General features: G+C 43.9%; 1 protein-coding gene across 4 annotated transcripts in view; it reads right to left on the reverse strand.

Moving 5' to 3' along the window:
• Window positions 1-3049: 3049 nt before the first annotated feature.
• LOC146573314 (zinc finger protein Aiolos-like) overlaps window positions 3050-17490 on the reverse strand; it is a 42748-nt gene continuing 28307 nt past the window's right edge. For 2 of the 4 annotated variants that reach the window (XM_085278058.1, XM_085278057.1), the window contains exons 3-10: window positions 14412-14486; window positions 13547-13614; window positions 13143-13241; window positions 9155-9574; window positions 7333-7500; window positions 6857-6973; window positions 5917-6027; window positions 3050-4827 (exon numbers count right to left, since the gene is read on the reverse strand). In XM_085278058.1, coding sequence (XP_085134184.1) covers window positions 4193-4827; window positions 5917-6027; window positions 6857-6973; window positions 7333-7500; window positions 9155-9574; window positions 13143-13241; window positions 13547-13598 — 1602 coding nt within the window. In that variant the 5' untranslated portion in view covers window positions 13599-13614; window positions 14412-14486 and the 3' untranslated portion in view covers window positions 3050-4192. Of the gene's footprint in view, window positions 4828-5916; window positions 6028-6856; window positions 6974-7332; window positions 7501-9154; window positions 9575-13142; window positions 13242-13546; window positions 13693-14411; window positions 14729-17490 lie in introns of those variants that run through there. The other 2 variants (XM_085278056.1, XM_085278055.1) reach the window with 2 other exon arrangements.

The raw sequence follows: 17490 nt of genomic DNA on the forward strand, positions 1-17490 counted from the left end.
CATCAACGAAATCATAAAGATTTAAAAACAGGCAGCATACAAACGGGATTTGCACAAACCTCACCTTCAAACCACCAGTGTGAACCATCAGCGATGTGTGAGGGCTAACACCCTCATTTCCAAGGTTTTACATATCAACACATAAAAAACCCCTCAGATGAACAGCAGCACAGCATATTATTACACGGTATTATTACACACAGCTCTCTGAATTTTAGTTATAAATTGAATTATGTAGACTGGGAAGACTGGCAGGTGTCATCTGCGAATAATGTTTCTCACTCTAGAACGATGGATTTCAATTTATTTGGAGATGGTCTTCGAACTCTTCCCAGACTGATGGATCATTGCTGATGTTTGTCCTCTTTGGCACTGAATTAACACACGGCTGAATGATCTAAAACATCTGCTTTAACACAGGTGTTCATACAAGCACCTGGGTGCTATTCTTAGTTTCCACAGAAATGTCATGTGTTGTTCTTTATCAGAAATGATATTTATCTAATTTTAAGACATGCTAAGGATGAGATTAGTTTTACGTCCTGATATGTAGGATTGGAGCTGAAAGAAGAAGAGGAGGCGTATTTGAAACTTTTACAAGCTCTAACTGGGCTGTTTATGAGTGTGACACCCTGGATTCAGAAAAAATAGTTTGAATCACAAAGACATAAAACACTTTTTCCTTCGGCGGAGCTCATTAGAGGTCACCATATATATCATCTATTCCCAGCATCCTCTTCTGTCATACCAACCCTTCACATGTCCTACATACATCTTCTCTGAGGTCTTTTTTTCCTCCTGCCTGACAGCTTCTACTTCAACATCCTTCATCCAATATATTCATCTCAGCCTTGCTTCCCTAACTTTATTTTCTATTTAAGAAATCTCTATGTGTTTTCCGGGTTTCCCTTAGAGATCCATCGATATCAGTGAATTGAAAATGGCAGCAGTCTCACCATTTGTGGAAAAACTGAAGAGTGTAGCTGAAATCACATTTTTTAAAGATTCGTGCTGTGTGTTCATAATGCTGTTGTGAATGGATGACTCAGGAGACTTTATTCAAAGAAAGAATAAAGACGGGTGGGTTTTTTCCATGCAGGTTGTTATGTAATAGCTTTTGCGGTCTAACCCAGTTGAGATCAAATTGGGCTGTTTTGTGGTCCATGAGCTAAAACGAGACGCATGACGCCCCCGATCTATGGGAGCAAAACTGAAAAGTACTAAACATGTGAAATTTAAATTTGAATCCAGTTTGTCCATCTGAAGCGCCCTGAGGTTTAATGACTCAAACTTTACTGGCTGTCTTTCCACTTACACTAACTCCTGTAATTCAGTCAGCAGATGTCACCAAAAACATCTCATTTTGACTGGTCTTGCGTCATGGATGCTTTATGACTCCTATCTCGTCTGGTTGAGTAATTCTGTCTTTAAGGTGAAAAGGGGACCTCACACGCACACACACACACACACACACACACACACACACACACACACACACACGGGTAGAAGCTATCTCGACATAAGCCCTATTCCCGTTTTCCCACGTTTCATTTTAGCTCAGACATGATTTTTCAGAAAACATTCATATCTTCCTAGATTGCCATAATCTGACATGTCTTTCAGCCACAATCTTACTCAACACCATCAAATAACTCGGAAGACATATGCTGTTAACTCAGTGTCTTATAATAGGAAAAAGAGAACCAGCGCAGTTGTACTTTTGAAATGGATGACTGGGCTTTTTATACTGACATATGGACACAAAGCTGTGATGACAGTTTGTCTCACAAGTGTCATTTCTCTTCAAACCCAAAGAGAGAAAAGGGAACTGGCGCTGATGGAGAGGACAGATAGCGAGGTGGCAGCTGGATGAAGCTAACACCCTCTGCTGATCTGAAGGCAGCAAGGCGTAGCCGAGTTCCTGCAGTAACATGTGGGGGCGAAGTGCATCCACATTTGCGCGCGCGCACACAGACACACACACAGCCCCTCCTGCACTCATATATTAAGTTAGCTAGTCAGAACTCATTTTGTGTGCTCACCAAAACTTCCCCAATACAAACAGGAAAGACAGATTTAGCTGTCAGAGGAGGCTCCTGAAGTTTGTCACAAAGAAATTCCCACAAATTTCACATACATTTGTTGCACCTTTGAGATCCCATATCAGGGAGCTTTACTGGCACACGTAATTGATTTCTCTCCTTGCTGTGGGTGAAGTGAAATATAAGTGGGAAGTGGGATTTTTTTTTAAATTTGCATATTCTCTCATTCTTTTCTGGCCCAAAAAATGTAAAATTAAACTATTGTTCACTTTGCTTGAAATCCCCTTCACCCTCTGTCCAACAAAACCACTTTCACATAGAAGCTACACACACAGAAGACCACGTATGACACATTCGCCACATAGACGACATATATGTGAAGAGACATGTGACTCGTTTTTGTATTTTCTCAAGATGGAGTCAGATTAAATCCTGCGATGATCCCGTTACAAACACCACCATCTCCCCTCCATCCATGGATGGAGGGCCAAAACTGCCAAAATCAAAGATAATTAACAAAATAATTACAAACGGCGTCAAAACTTCAGTTAGAGGAGACGAGCAAAAGGGCGGCTTTGATGCATTTGTAGGTGTTTTTTTTTAAGCGAACATCTACATTTGCTTAAAAGTCCTGATGTCATGTTTGCTTCTTTACGCTATGTTTTGATCGTGGCTGATTCTGCATCAATGCACCAGAATCTCTTTAATACATTTAGTGAAATGAGCAAAGGGTTTACTTCCCAAATGATCCTAAACAATACAAGGAGCTGGATTAGCTCAGACCGTCAGTTCTCTAGCTGTTCCTAACTGCAGACTCTGGTGTAGCTCTGGCATCCATCGTGAAAGAAAATATAGAAATAAATGAGGACATAAACAGGAAGGCGAAAGAAAATATACAGAAATACTTTTAGAAATTATATTAAAAAAAACATTCAGAAGCAAATTAAAATAGAAATATTGGGTTGTGTTGTGCAGTCCCCAAAATAAGAAAGGCCTACATTTATTTTCAACACATTCACCACATTAATTGAGCCATTTACTTACATATGTATTTATTTTAACTTTGGCAGCTTCAGCCAGCCATACATTTCATCATTTTCAGAATCTGTCAACACGTACTGCATGGAACAAAGTGATCAGTCTCTTTTTCCCTCCTGATTTAATGGAACCTAGAAGATTTCATCTGCTGCCATACGCATTTTGAGGCCTTTAGCTTGACTTTATACTGAATTTTTATCCACCTTGTTCGATCTCCTTTACCTCTGTCCTCCATACATGTAGTGCAGTTTTGTACTTTCAAGGGTTAAATGTAATAATGGAACCTCTGTCTCACTGTACGGCCTTTTCTGCACAGTGTGAAGGGAACCGGTGCTGTATAAATCAAACAGAAGTGAGAAATGTAATTGAACACTGTGTGTTTTGTGTGACTAAAAGTCTTGTGAAAAACTGTGAAGCAACTTGTGGGGAGCGCTAAATGAGTACAATATCTGGAGTGAGAAGCAGAGTGATGTGTCCTTTGAAGCCGTGAACTACACTCAGAAAACCACAGCTGAGAAAAAAAGAGACATGTGACCTTCGAGATAATAGGATTTTTTTTTTCTGCAGTCTTGAATTGCCAAGTGTTTGTCAGAGAAGCTAAAAGTCTTTCGGCGTGGTGCAGCTTGTGTGTGACGAAGGAAGAGCTGTCTTTTATTACTTACATCTTTACACTGATAAAAAACAAAAGCATTTACACAATAAATGTAATAAGTGCTCATATTTTTGGAACATTTGAATTAACATATGGAACTGAGGATTAGGATATACACAGCGGCTACAGCAGGGACCATTAAGTACAAATATATGCATGAAAAAGGAGGTAGAAGTGCTCCTGCATTAACATTTTACAGGCCATCTTTTCAGATGACTACAGTATGACTAAAAACACCCTGAAACCCGTTACACTCGTATAACGTCTCCCTCTCCAACACACACACCCACACACACACACCCACACACACACACACACACACACACACACACACACACACACACACACACACACACACACAGGCAGAAAGTGATAGCTACTTCATGAATTCATTTCTGACACTACTTATATGAGTTAATCTGCTGTTTTTCTCATGCAGTGCTGGTGTTGTGCCTGCAGTCTACTTCAACTCTAGGCGGTGCTCGCCACGGGCTATGTGGGAAGAAAACTCGTAACGGTCCCGACTGCGGTGGCCACACACGTTACACTCGAGCGGATCGCGGAAGCCGTGGCACCCCATGTGGATGGTGAACATGACATAGTCCAGGAAGATCACCCTGCAGTGGCCACAGGGGTACACGGCCCCGGGCACGGTCTCCCCGTCAGCTCGCATCACTCGCAAAGCCTCAAGAGGCGACAGGGGGATGGGCTGGGCGTGTGGGTGAGGCATGCCGTTCTGGGAATTCAGCCCCCCAAGCAGGTGGCCTAAGCTGTACATGACAGGCTGGGATATCTGGGTGTTGTCATTGTGGTAAGAGTCCATGCCAAGGGGAGGCTGGGAGGCGTGAGGGATTCCCAGGAGCGGCATGGCCATCTTGTGGCCATTGGTGAGGCCCATGGGAGTGATGTCGCCACGGGCTAACGAGATGGGGTAGGGCCTGTGGGAAGGCGGTTGGTCACCATTGGGGCCTGGGTGGATCGGTTGTTGCTGGTGATGGGCGTCTGGCCCCGGGGAGTCCGACGGAGGATCCTTGACATCAGTTCGGTGGACCAGATCCCTGTTAAAGCTCAGGTCCAGGCACACGCCGTTGTCGCCTAGACGACAAGAAAGAGCTCAGCACGAGGAGACTTTGCAAACCTCATCCAGCAGCACGGGCAGAGAAACAACACAGGAAGCAAGAAGCAGTTAAAACAGATGGAAAAGATTTAGACCCTTGCTGGGTTTCTCACTCCGCCGTGCAGTCGAGTGCAAAACGTGCCCCCCGAGGGCGGGAAAAAGCAAAAACCTGGAAAGCGCCAGGTCGACGGGACTAAAGCAGCTTTAAAGCCTGGCAGCATCCCGAGGCAGCAGTTAGGGACAGGGAGGAAGCATACGACGCAGATGAAGGCCTCTGTAGTGCAGCTGGTGTAATGACAGAGAGACACCTGCTCACGTTTCTCGCCTCGCGCCTTGTTTGCTCTCTGTGGTTACTTCTCTTTTTCCTCCTGTGGTTGTCATATTGAAAGATCTCACTTCATTTGTAAACCTGATGGAGATGTAGGAGGGTTTTTTTTTTTAATTGCCAAAACACTCATGCTTTTTGCGAGCAGCTCGAAGCTCGATTGCGAAACTACAACTCAGTGTTAGTCTTAACCAGAAAGGTGAGAGCAAGCTATTGAAAATCATTGTGCATGTGTGTGTATATATACGCCCATAAAGTTTGGGAAATCACTGTGGCAAGTCAGCCATTTACCGAAACTGATACTTCTGATAATTACCAGCTCAAATTATCTCAGATCGAATCAAAACACAAGCGGTTAGTAATGGAACTCAGAGGTTTCATGTGCATGACACTATTTTATTAACCGTGCAATAATTACCAATACCCACCGATGACACAATTCCTGCAGAGAATTTGGAGCAGTGGGGACCACTCTGTGGTGTGTGCAGGTATGAGGCAGGTGGTCTGCCCTGAAACCCCCTTTGGCGACAGATGAAGGCCAGCATAGACAGACAGACAAACAAGTAGCTCAGACAGACAACTTCAAATTCTGCATTGTGCAGCATAAAAGCGCAGCAAAAGGCAAAATGACAAACGATACGTATAAAAGCTGGAGCCACTAAATATTCCTTAAAGATATAAAAGCACATTTTTAAAGAGAAATCTGAGCGCTTTCATCGGCCTGAGGTGTTTATACCCTTACCTGTAAACTTCTGTGGCATTGAACTCTTCCGCTTGGCTACGTTGCTGGCGAGCCTGTCGAGCAGCAGCGCACGCTCAGTACCCATCTGAGTCCTGGATGTGTGACTGTCCTCTGCTTGGCAGCAGAAGAGCACAGAGAGAGAAAGAGAGAGAGATAAGGAAATGAAGACTCTCTTTTTGATCAGGCAGTGTCATGAGTGCACAGCTGTCCATCAGCCTTTGAAGTCACAGAGTTTTTTTTAAAAAAAGGAAGAAACTCAAAAAACACAGCAGCTGCGCAGAAGCGCAGTTACACCGGGAGGAACGAGATATTAATTTGAGAGCAGACGCTCCTTTGACCTCACTTCCTGGTTGCTTTTTTACTTCACCAGCACAGGAGAGGAGACCACAGGATGAGGATGTACTTCCTCACCAATACGGCACTATCAGGCATAAACTTACGACATTTGGTGACCACAGAAACAGAGCATTGTCTGTGTGTTGCAACCATGCTGTTGTCCTCTGAGTACATAAAGGCTTTTCTGTTTTTTTATTTGGAGGGAAGGGGGAGGTAAGGTGGTGTGCGTTTGTGTTCCTGCTTGTGTCGGGTGGCTGGGCTGAAGCATTTGCCCTACATTATTTAGCTTCCCCTTTGATGGTAGAGAGATGAGAAGTGGTCTTCTGCACGCTGAGCCTGTACGCCACAGCAGCCATAACCCGTTTAGCTGTAAGTGCGGGGTAGTAGCCATAAGCTTGTTATTTTTAATGGGGCTATAAAAACAGGATCTGTTAAGTGTGCACCTGCATGAGCGTGTGCATTTCTGCACGAGCTGCAGAAATGCATGCGTTCTTCATAACTTTAACACCTATATGTGCATGTGTGAACCGAGTGTCCCTCGGAGACATGTTGGAGTCTTCTTACAAGCGTGGTGGTGAGACAGTGTGTGCGCACCGCTGCTCACCTCTCTCGGCGGGACCTTTGCTCTGAATGTACACATGGCACCTCTCTCGGTGCTCCTCCAGCGAGCTGCGCTGCTTGTAGCTGCGACTGCAATGGTTGCACTTGAAGGGCTTCTCTACTGCGAGGCAGAGGTTTCAGTTAAACACTCAAACACATCAACGGCATGAAGCAAGCATTACTTCGTTAAGTACGCGGTTTCGTACAAAACTGATGATGGTGTGCATATTGGAGGCCGTGCAGGAGAAACACGTGAACTGAAAGTGAATGAGTAAGTTTCCAGAGGTGAATGAGTAAGCTAATCATATGTGATGTGTGTAACCATATGAGAATGCATGGCAAGGTGTTACTGGAAAAGCCATGTAGCCTCAGCAGACCTCAGATTCAAAAGGAGTGAGAAACCAACCAGCATGGTACTGTACGCAGGTGCATACAGTATCAGAGCTTATCAGTGTGAGTGTGTGTGTGGCTGCCTGGTACCAGAGTGGGTGCGCAGGTGCCCGCTCAGAGCGTCACGTCGCCGGCAGGCGTAGCTGCACATCGGGCATTTGAAAGGCTTCTCCCCGGAGTGCAGTTTGATGTGGCGAAGCAGGTTTCCCTTTTGGGTGAAGGAGGCCCCACACTGAGTGCAGTGGAATGGCCTCTCGCCTGAAAAAACACAGCGTTTGAAACAATCCTGCACATTCTCACACGACACCGGCTTCTTTAATCACACAACTTATTCTGATTTCGACCACCTGCCGCGAGGCTCCTGTAAGCAAAATAAAAAACCCCACTGTGGTATTCTTATGTTCTTGTTGGGTGGAAATTTTGCAATAGCTCAGATATTTGTTGGCTTCCATTTTTTTTGACTTTAGTTGTTTTCTTGTTCCTACGATGAATTGCAAAAAAACACAGAATCATTCACCATCTTTAAAAGGGGAAGAAAGTAACGTCCAAACCTAGAAAAGACTGTTCTCACGGACAACTCAGACCGCACAATTGCCAAGCAGATTGTGCATGACTTCCCATGTCAGAAACAAAGCCTCACGGGTGCCAAACGAAGACTAGCACTGCTCGGCTCTACTCAGTGAAATGCAGCTCTAATGTTTGTATGTTTTACAACAAAAGTCGCGATTAAATGTCACAGAGACACACGAGCCTTTCAAGTAAGCGAGTACTGCATCAGACGGTGGATCATGGTTGTTACAGGGAGTATGGTCGCCTCAGCGTCTTCACTTCTTAACCATCAGATTTCCTCGCGTCTAGCGGATTTTCCTCAATTTCTCTCCTCAGCTCGCCCACTGAGATCTAACAACAACTTGAAATTACAGTTTGTTCCACGCCCCCGCCCAAGGACACGAGGTGATCGAGCTTTTCGAGGCCACAGCAGGCGACCTGTGGAACGCTCTGCTTCACCTCTGAGGTTTTCCGATTCTGTCATCTCTTTTAAAAGTCAGCTAAAGTCACTTGAGCATTTAAGTAACGTGCTTGCCCCAGCTAAGGACATTTGCGCCTTTGAATCCATGTACTGCTCTAGACTCTGTTTTATTGGGGCAGTTGTGTGTGTTCTTAATCTATCTTCTTTTATCTGTGGGTAAAAAGTGCCATATAAATAAGTATAGCTTGCTTTCATGTTTAAGTACCCTATCTACTCCATCATAACCGTAAACCCAACACTATTTTTTTTTGCTAGAATATTCTTCTGACTAAGATTTGAGAGTTTCAGAAGCCTAAAATCACATAATCTCACAGCACAGGATTATAATAATTGTCTGTGATGACTTAAAGCTAAACTCTGCTTTGTTAGTCAGACTGATGGAAGACGGGACAAAAATAATCTTCGTGACTCATTTTGAAGACATTTAAAATGTAGCAACATGAGAATTTCTGACCTTCTTTCACGTTTTTGATATTTTTTGTGCGCCGCCGATAACTCGATATATCAGTTCTATGGATAAGCTGACAGAGTAATCCCATGAGTGGGATGAGTATTATTTTCCATACTATAACTCGGCTCTGAGCACGCTGGTTAGGTCATCACTTCAGAAAATCTGTCATTCATTTCAGGATTTTAGGGCAGAACGATAACTGCAGCTGCAGTCTGATGTGCTGACCTATCTGCTGCTGCGATCAAATCACACAGTTAGTGCATGCGTGGAATATATGAACAACAATAGAGGCTATTTCACAATCTGTCAGTTAGCACACGATTGTGTGTTCCTAATCGCTTTGACAGAGTCAATAAAAGGAGACCTCAGGGCCATCAACAGCGCGGCGATTGCACAACTGCGATCTTTGAGGTCAGCGTCCCTCTGCTTACCCGTGTGGCTGCGCTTGTGCACCAGCAGTACGTTAATGCTGATGCAGGACAAGCCGCAGATGTCACAGCTGAGCTTGCCTGTCGGTTGGATGCGAGGCGGCCCGGCTCCAGGTGCGTAAGCGCCTTCCGCGTTGGCGGCAGACGCCGCTGCGCTGGCGTCGGGGAGGGCCGCGCTGTTGTAACGCGAGTAGTCCACCAGCGACAGGTCCTGCGGCTCACTCAGGCCATCTCCCTCTTCATCCCCTTCCATGTCCCTCTCCTCATCATTCTCTTCCTCTGTCCTCTCCCCATCAAAACCTTCCTCCATCCCGTCCTCACTGCCTCCCTCTGCTTCCTCTTTAGGCACAATCTCTTGGTCTTTTTCAGCCTTGAGAAGCTGCTCGTTATCTTCCATCTCCTCAGCCTCGGACTTTATCACACCTGAGCAAAGTGGAAGGAGGGGACAACCAAAATATGCATTTGGAGAGACATTTCACAGGAATGTGTAGAGCATTTTCCAACAAAGGAGCTAGATAAGCTGTGAGCAGAATGTGGAACACAGTCACGTCTTTACTTCCACATTTGTATTTAAGGTCGATAGCAAGATATTAGTACTAGCACATCTCCAAAGTGTGGGTAGCCTAATTTGGGCCGATGCATAGTGTCACAGAGAGATTCAGAAGATGTGTGCTTGAGATAAGGCAAAGGCATTTCCTCTACACAGCGGCTAGAACCAGGGCAGGAGAGAGAGAGGGTGAGTGAGCCGGCGCCTCAGACAGACAACACTAATTCCTCATCTGCCTTTGAAGAGTCATTTCAGACTGACTGTTCATCACGTTGGTCACAAAGGCTTAAAAGCATCCAAATTTAAGGGTTAAAAGGTGTTAAAGTGCACCTAAAGTCCTCTCGGTGTCCCCTCAGCCAGCCGAGCACCAATTACATCACCTATACAAGCAAGATTTTCCCGCTTTTGGTTTTTTTTTTCTGGTTTCTCAACCACACGCTCAGCTCAAACTACTTCTCCATGCAGGATTTAGCAATTTCATTTATTAACACCACATCTGCCTACACGCAGAGTCCTAAGGCCCAATGTACAGGACCTCTCACCTAGCCTCTTGCAAGCGTTAACCAGCCCCCCAGCTTATTCAGTTCCATCCAAAAACCACACTGTGGTCTTGGCGGTGACTGATGATGAGCTGAAGAGCAGCGCCTTGTATTGTGGAAAGCGCTCAGAGGTGCTATGGAAACTTTGCACACACAGAGCTCCGAGAGGCCCGATATAGAGTCCAGTGTCTCAAAGCAGTGAACCGCAGGCTGCGCATTAGACGCAGAGCAGGGCTTTAGGAAGTGCACCCAGTGGGGTAGATAGATGGGTGGCAGTCAGAAATAAAGAGGAGAGCTGTCTGTAACACCATGTTCTTTTTTTTTTTTAAGTGAGAAATTAGAGAGTTAGGGCTGAATGACAAAGTCAAAACAATTCAACATTAAAAATATCGTGTGAAACAGAGTTGTCACAGTTTCTGCCCGCTTGATGACAAGAAGAGAGCTTTTAAAATGCAGCTTTTATCACAGAAGCACGAACGTGCAGTGAGAACTAAAACCAGACCATGTCTACCACACGCTGGAGACAGCCTCTCATACCTACATACAGTGTGTGTTCAGTCAGTTTTAATCAAAGGGTCTCTACATGAAAGATTAAAACTAAATTTAATTCTGTATTATCTGTCATCGGGCTCCTAGTAGAAATTTACAAGAAGAACAAGGTTTGAGTAATGATGCAGAAACAGAAGGAGCTTTTCTGGTCACTCTGCTGTGACCAGAAAAAAGAAAGAGAGAAGAGACTGCAGAGTGTGGACACGACACTGGCTGAGAAAATGGAGACAGAGTCCCTGCTGGTTCTCATCAGTGTTCCTGTGACCAATGTTCACCATGTACAAGGAGTTAAAAAGGTCTGATTTTAGACGTCTCAGACTGAGTTTAATGACACCAAATGCTGGAGATGAGGACAGATTTAGGCTTCTGTGAAATGACTTCATCTACTTCCAGACTCAGAGTGCAAACCTTTGGTTTTTGGTGCAGCCCTCAAGTTTTCCTGTAACACTGTGATGCAGCAGGAACAGGACTCGGACCCAGGGACGTTTCTGTGCAGTTTCATCATATATGTTGTAGACATTATCGCAGACTAATAAGTCCTACCATGTCTAACACGCTGAGGTGTTGGTCTATATAACCGACTTTGCAGTGAATGTTGTTTTGATGTTACAGCTAAATAGACAAAGCAAAGGCTCGATGCCTCTCTTTCACAGGCGTTCTGCTGAATCTGTTTTTACTTCTTGCATCACTGCTTTGTTTGGGGTCTAAACCTGCCCAATAAAAACAGACCCAGTAGTCTCGTAAGAACAGGTCTGATGAGCCAGGCCAAGCTTTCGGTCAGCTATAACAGGAAGGGTCTCTGGAGGGCTCCTGTCATACTGGGCTGTCTGAACCATCCACACCACAGGCAGATTGAGCTTTTGCTCGAAGGTTTCATCATCTCTTTCTCTCCTTTTCTGCATTCTGACTGCATTTTAGGAAGAATCCAGGATGGATGTTTCCATTTCATCCAATTACTTCTCTGGTTGGTGTCATATTAACTGCTGCCCAATAGGAACAGAAAGACTTCGGACACTCATCAACACTCATTTATTGACCGGAGCTCTGGGAGAACACGCAAACTCCACATAGCTACAGCCTCACAAGTCTGAACCCACTGTTCTTGTGAGGTGATGGTGCTAACCACTGAGGCATCATGCACCCATATACCATTGGTGTCAAGAAATGTCACCTCACTAACTGGTGAAAAACAACGTTTCCGAACATAAACCACCATCCACTGATCAGATACAGTATGAATGCATATTTGCAGGCCCCGCTCTCTTACTTTCTATATTGGCACGCGGTCAATGAAACTTTAATCAGCTAGATGACCTATCAAATCAATCAAGCACCTCTTCGTCACGTGCAACCTTGATGTAGTTCATGTCAAACCCTGGAAAATGAGAGACATGCAAATACCAGACACAGCTTGTTGCCGAGCTCGCTCACAATGATTTGGTCCACAGAAAGCCCTCAGCTAGTACACAACAATATTTATTTGGCTTTATAGTATTCAGATAAGCATTTATGCATAAATTTGACAGCTACCGGCACGAACACTAGCTAATTAAACCCAGAAACCTCTGATGTAAAAGCAAAATAACAAATCTGCTTTTTTTGTGCAAGTTTTTGCAGAGACGAGCGTCACAACTGAAAGGTCGCGTGGGAAGTTTCATTTAAAACACAGTTAAAGATCTTTGCTGTTTCACCTGTTACACACATTCCAGTCACCTGCCACGAAACTGGCTGCGCATAAAAATGAAACTCGTCTTCACGTTTCCATCATTTTACGAGCGGGTTTGATAAAACATTTTGCGCTTGCAGCTGCGCTCCTCTTGTGAGCTCAGCGAAGCAGCAGTTCCCTGTCTTTCACTCCAAATGCCTGCTGGTTTGCTGATTCAAACGACAAAATTAAGCTGCAAATTATGCCGTTTGTTGCTTTCGGCGATAGCTAGCCTGTTAGCTCGCAGGTGCAGTGGAGGTGCATGGCCACAGCTACAAATAGGTGGATAAAAAATGATCAGGAACATAAAATAAGATACGGCCTGATTAAGATTTGCAAAGGGCCGGATTTGGCTCGATTTGGCCAAATGCTCTGGTTACAGGTGACCTTTCACATTTTAATCCCCCTCCTCTACTTTTTCTGCCACTCTAAATGGTTTCCTGTATTTCCTGTCCTCAACCAGTATAATCTATTTCATTGTATGAAAGTATTGTAGCACCATTCCTCAATTTTTTTCCTGAAACAGGCAAAAAAACCCAACAAAAGACGTGTAAAGAACAGCTGTAGCACCAATGCCACACACACACACATATATACATATATATATTTGTGTGTGTTTGAGAGTGTGAGTGTGTGTGTGGGTACACATACGTGGATCTGCGACACCTTCAGCGGACTGAATTCCATTTTCACTAAATGAGCTGTCCTCCTTCTCTTCTTCCTCCTCCTGCGACTTCACATCTGCAACATCTGAGAAAGTAACATGTTGAGTGGATGTGTTAAAACTGAGCGACGCTTTTCTTCTTAATTAAAAAAGTGTTTTCCGTAGCAACAAATGAACATTAAAACTCCAGATTAACAGTAAATATGCAGGAAGTCTTGCTCATGACCCCGACACTATGACCTGCTTTCAGCTGCAGCGTGCACAAATCCCTCCACGTACGTGGTGGAGTTTTTAGGCACGACTTCAGCCAGGATGGTGGCCGCTGTGGAGGAATGCGTGCATCCTCATCATCGAAAGTTTCACATTAAAGACAAGGAATGCCTATACTCACCCATCCCGTCTGCCTCTGAGGATGTGAATTCAGGATGCTTTTCTGTGCTCATGATGAAGGAAAACGTTCTGTGAGGGGGGGGATTTACAGTATTCGGTTAATGAGAGTCTAACCAGATTCTCCCCTTTGGCGCTTTAAAACCAGGTCTGCCAATAAAGATAGAGAAAAGGCGGGTTTGTTTCTTACATTCATTGTGTCACATTTTATCTGACCGTTTGTGAGACAATTTTAACTTTTTCAGATGCTCTCGATGCTAATAAAAGAGCCCCCCCAACCTCCCCTTTACTATTTCTACAAGGCCTGTGAAGAAATAGAAGCAAGACTTGCATCTCTTTGTTCCTGTTGGTTGGACAGTGTAAAAAAAAGAAGAGTGGGTAAAAAAGCCCACGGTTGATTGCTCGACCCTGTCTCTACATTTAGCCTTATGAGAAAGAGATGATGTTCACTGCTCATGTATTTCCTGCTGGGTTTGTACACAGGAGCAGGCGTAAAAGAGCACACACAGACACTCCAGCACAGTTTCAAAATTATTTAAGAAAAATCCAGACGTGCACTTTTTAAAGAAGCCCCCTGTCAGTTTCCACCGAGTTAACAAAGTATTTCATTATATTTTATATTGTTTCAACTATTTATTCGCATCAGCTCTAATAAATAATAAAACACCACACCGTTGATAGGGTTTTCATGATTAACTGAAGCTCTTGCGTTAAAATACATCAATAGGAAACTTTCTCACATGGTCAAAATGAAATTGAGAAGCACATGTCTACATTGCTGCTGTTAATTCCAGGAGACGTCTTTGGTTTTGTTTTTTGCTGGAAGTTAACAGTAAGTCTGAGGAGTAATGATGAGAATAAGATCTTACCTGCTTCTTGCTCAGCACCACAGAGGAGAAGTGCACTCACAGGAGGAGATTCCACACTCCGCCGCTGGACTTTCTCTGAATATGGAATATAAGCAACGTCACAGCCGTGAATTCCTTAAAGGAACAGGAACGCATTTTCAGCAAGGTGGAGCAACAAAGACCAGAGCGTGTGAATCCAGCAGAGCAGCACCGACGGCGAGACTCAGAACAAGTCTGATGATGTTTAAATCTTCAAACATTCCTTCTCTGAACCTAAACACGCACAGCCAACAACATTTATGAGCGAAACAAAGAACCGATTCGGGGTTTGATGTTACTTCAGGGCGTCCACATGGCTCCAGACTTGGCTTTTAAGGAGATCTAACTCCATCTTGTGGCCAGATGTGAAAGCTACTTCAAAGTCCAACTCGTCTGAAGCTGAAACTTCATTTACTTTTCTTTCTTTTAAGAATTCCCCTCATTTCAGGTGAATAAACAGCTGATATCTGCCCTTTATGGTCCGTACCTGCAGAAGTCAGACACTGGCTGTGGAAAATCTTACATCATGGCTCTGCATCTGTATGCTGCAGCTGCTGAGTGTCCCTCTCTTTATTCCCATCTCTGACGCAGAGTTGGAAGAGAATTAGGAAAAAAGCTTTTAAATACTTGTATCCCAATATTGTCTACAGATGAGCTTTAACAGTCGGGCTTGTTATTATAGGAGAGTTTAAGCAGTCTTAAAAGTGCATATGCAGTATCACTGAAATCAGTACCTATTTTATGATACAGCATATGATCTGAGCACAGCATTCACTTGTTTACAGTGAGTGAAGTTATATTTGTGTGATTTTTATGCCTATAGTTGCTAAATCATCTACCATCCCCCTCACGGGAAAAACAAGCGACTCTAACGCGTGTAAATAAAGGCAAATAAAAGCTCATGCTCTCTCCTGCTGATAAAAACAAGTTAAAAAATCCCTGAACACATGCGCAGCAGATCTCCAGGTGCATGTTTAGTTTGAATGCACTTGTTGCTTGAATGAGCAGCAGTTCTCTAAAACCGCCGTTCGAGTCATACTTAGGTTTTTCTTTAAAGGGGACGAGTGACGCAAACGGAGACAAAAACATGGGGGACAAAAGCGCGTGCGTGTGTGTTTATGTGTAAGAGAGGCGGAGGGGATACTGACGTATTTTCAGTGTTACGTCAACATTTTCACCGGATCCAGCTTTGACCACAACCTGTGGAGTTACCACAGGTAACAAAGGTCTTGTGGTACAGGAGCATGAAGTGACCCTCAGATATTTGTATCAGATTTAGTTTTTGGTTTCACCTTTAAAATTTACAAAATTTCAAGTGTGAGGTGAAATTTTAAGGGGGGAACAAATAATTCAGCTGAAACACTTTAAAAACTGCCAAAAACTATTTAATATAATCAAAACTTTTAAGTCTTGTGACATTTGAATGTTTTATGTTCATCCCTAAGGCGGGTCTGTTACAAAAGATTATCCACTATCTAACTCCACAGACGCCTAATTAGTAACACGCAGTAATGAAGGAGGTTGGAGCGACCATATGAGCAAAGCTGGTTTTCAGTGACGGGAGGACGTACCAGCATGTAGTGCCTTTAAAGATCCGAACGTAGTCTGAAAACTGAGGCAGAAAGAGGGTCACTGATGAAAATGTTTGTCTTTCACTGCTTCTAAAATTGCTGATGTATGCTCCTCACTTTATTTATATACTTCTTATTTATTTATTTATTTATTTTTTCATCATTGTTTTTATTGCAGATTTTCCTTTAACACGACAGTGTCTCGACAGTAGACACAGAACAACAAAACAGTACAAACACAAAACGTACACAACAGCTCTTAAATAAGGCATAATACAAGATACAAAATATAACATACAAGAGGTGGTGAGTCAGTCTTACAGCGCCCGGGTGGTGATCACGTGTGTAGTAGTCCTTTGAATAAGATAGCGGAAAGGTCCGGTCCAATATAGTCCAAAAAGGGGTGCCACATCCCATAGAACTGACCCACACTGTGGTGTATAACGTGTGTGAGGTATTCCAGAGGAATCAGTTCAAAAACTATTTTGCGCCAGCCACAGACAGTGGGAGTCCTATCGTTGATCCATTGTAAGAGGATATTTTTCCTGGCTGCAAATGTTAGAGTGTTATACAATCTTTTGTTGGCCGCCGCTTTTAGGCGGTCACTTGGAAGACCTAGAATCAGGGACAAAGGGTCCATCTCTATATCAACGTGGAAGATTTTCCCCAGTTCACCTGTAATGTCAGCCCAGTATTCTTGAAGCTTATAACAGGACCAAAAACAGTGAGTTAAAGTCCCTACATCAGTTTTGCACTTAAGACACACAGGGGAAAGAGAGCGGCTGAAGAGGTGTCTGCGGTGAGGGGATACGTGTAATCTGTGTAAAATCTTAAATTGGATTGCTCTTGTCCGAGTACAAATTGAAATCCTTTTTGCGAGAGACCAAACGGTATCCCACTTATCTTCATCTATGGTTACCGACAGTTCCCTCTCCCACACACCTCTAATCCCCTGCGCATCAGTGGTAGTCAAAGCATTAAGCACATGGTAAAATGAACTCAGAGACACCGTCAGCTGTTGCCCAAACAAAACCCTCTCAACATCAGATACTTCAGGGTGCTCAGCAAGGGTTGTATTGTGAGTGATATAGTGTCGTATTTGCAAAAAACGAAAGAAATCCTGTCTAGGCAAGCCGTAACTGTTGGTAAGCTGTTCAAACGACATGAGTTCACCACCCGAGAAAAGGTCACCAAGAGACTTAATATTCTTATCAGACCATCGTTGAAAGCCGGGGTCCAAAGAACCCGGAGGGAAAGCAGGGTTATTCATTATAGGGGTAAAGGTTGATGTTATTCTCGATCTTCCCTCAAGACGGCGGACAATTCGCCACGCTTTTAGGGTGTTGATTGTTACAGGATTTGTACAAAGGGCCTTAATTCCGTTAAAATCATTACAAAATAATAGATCGCTCAGTTTGCATTGTGACAGAGCTGTCTCAATATCCGACCAGATTGAGGTTTTACCCCTAACCCAGTCGCTCACAAATCTT

This window comes from Mchenga conophoros, linkage group LG6, assembly GCF_057382185.1.
Source record: "Mchenga conophoros isolate Kocher_MC1m ecotype Shallow Benthic linkage group LG6, M_conophoros_male_GT1.1, whole genome shotgun sequence".
Classification (NCBI taxonomy): Eukaryota; Metazoa; Chordata; class Actinopteri; order Cichliformes; family Cichlidae; genus Mchenga; species Mchenga conophoros.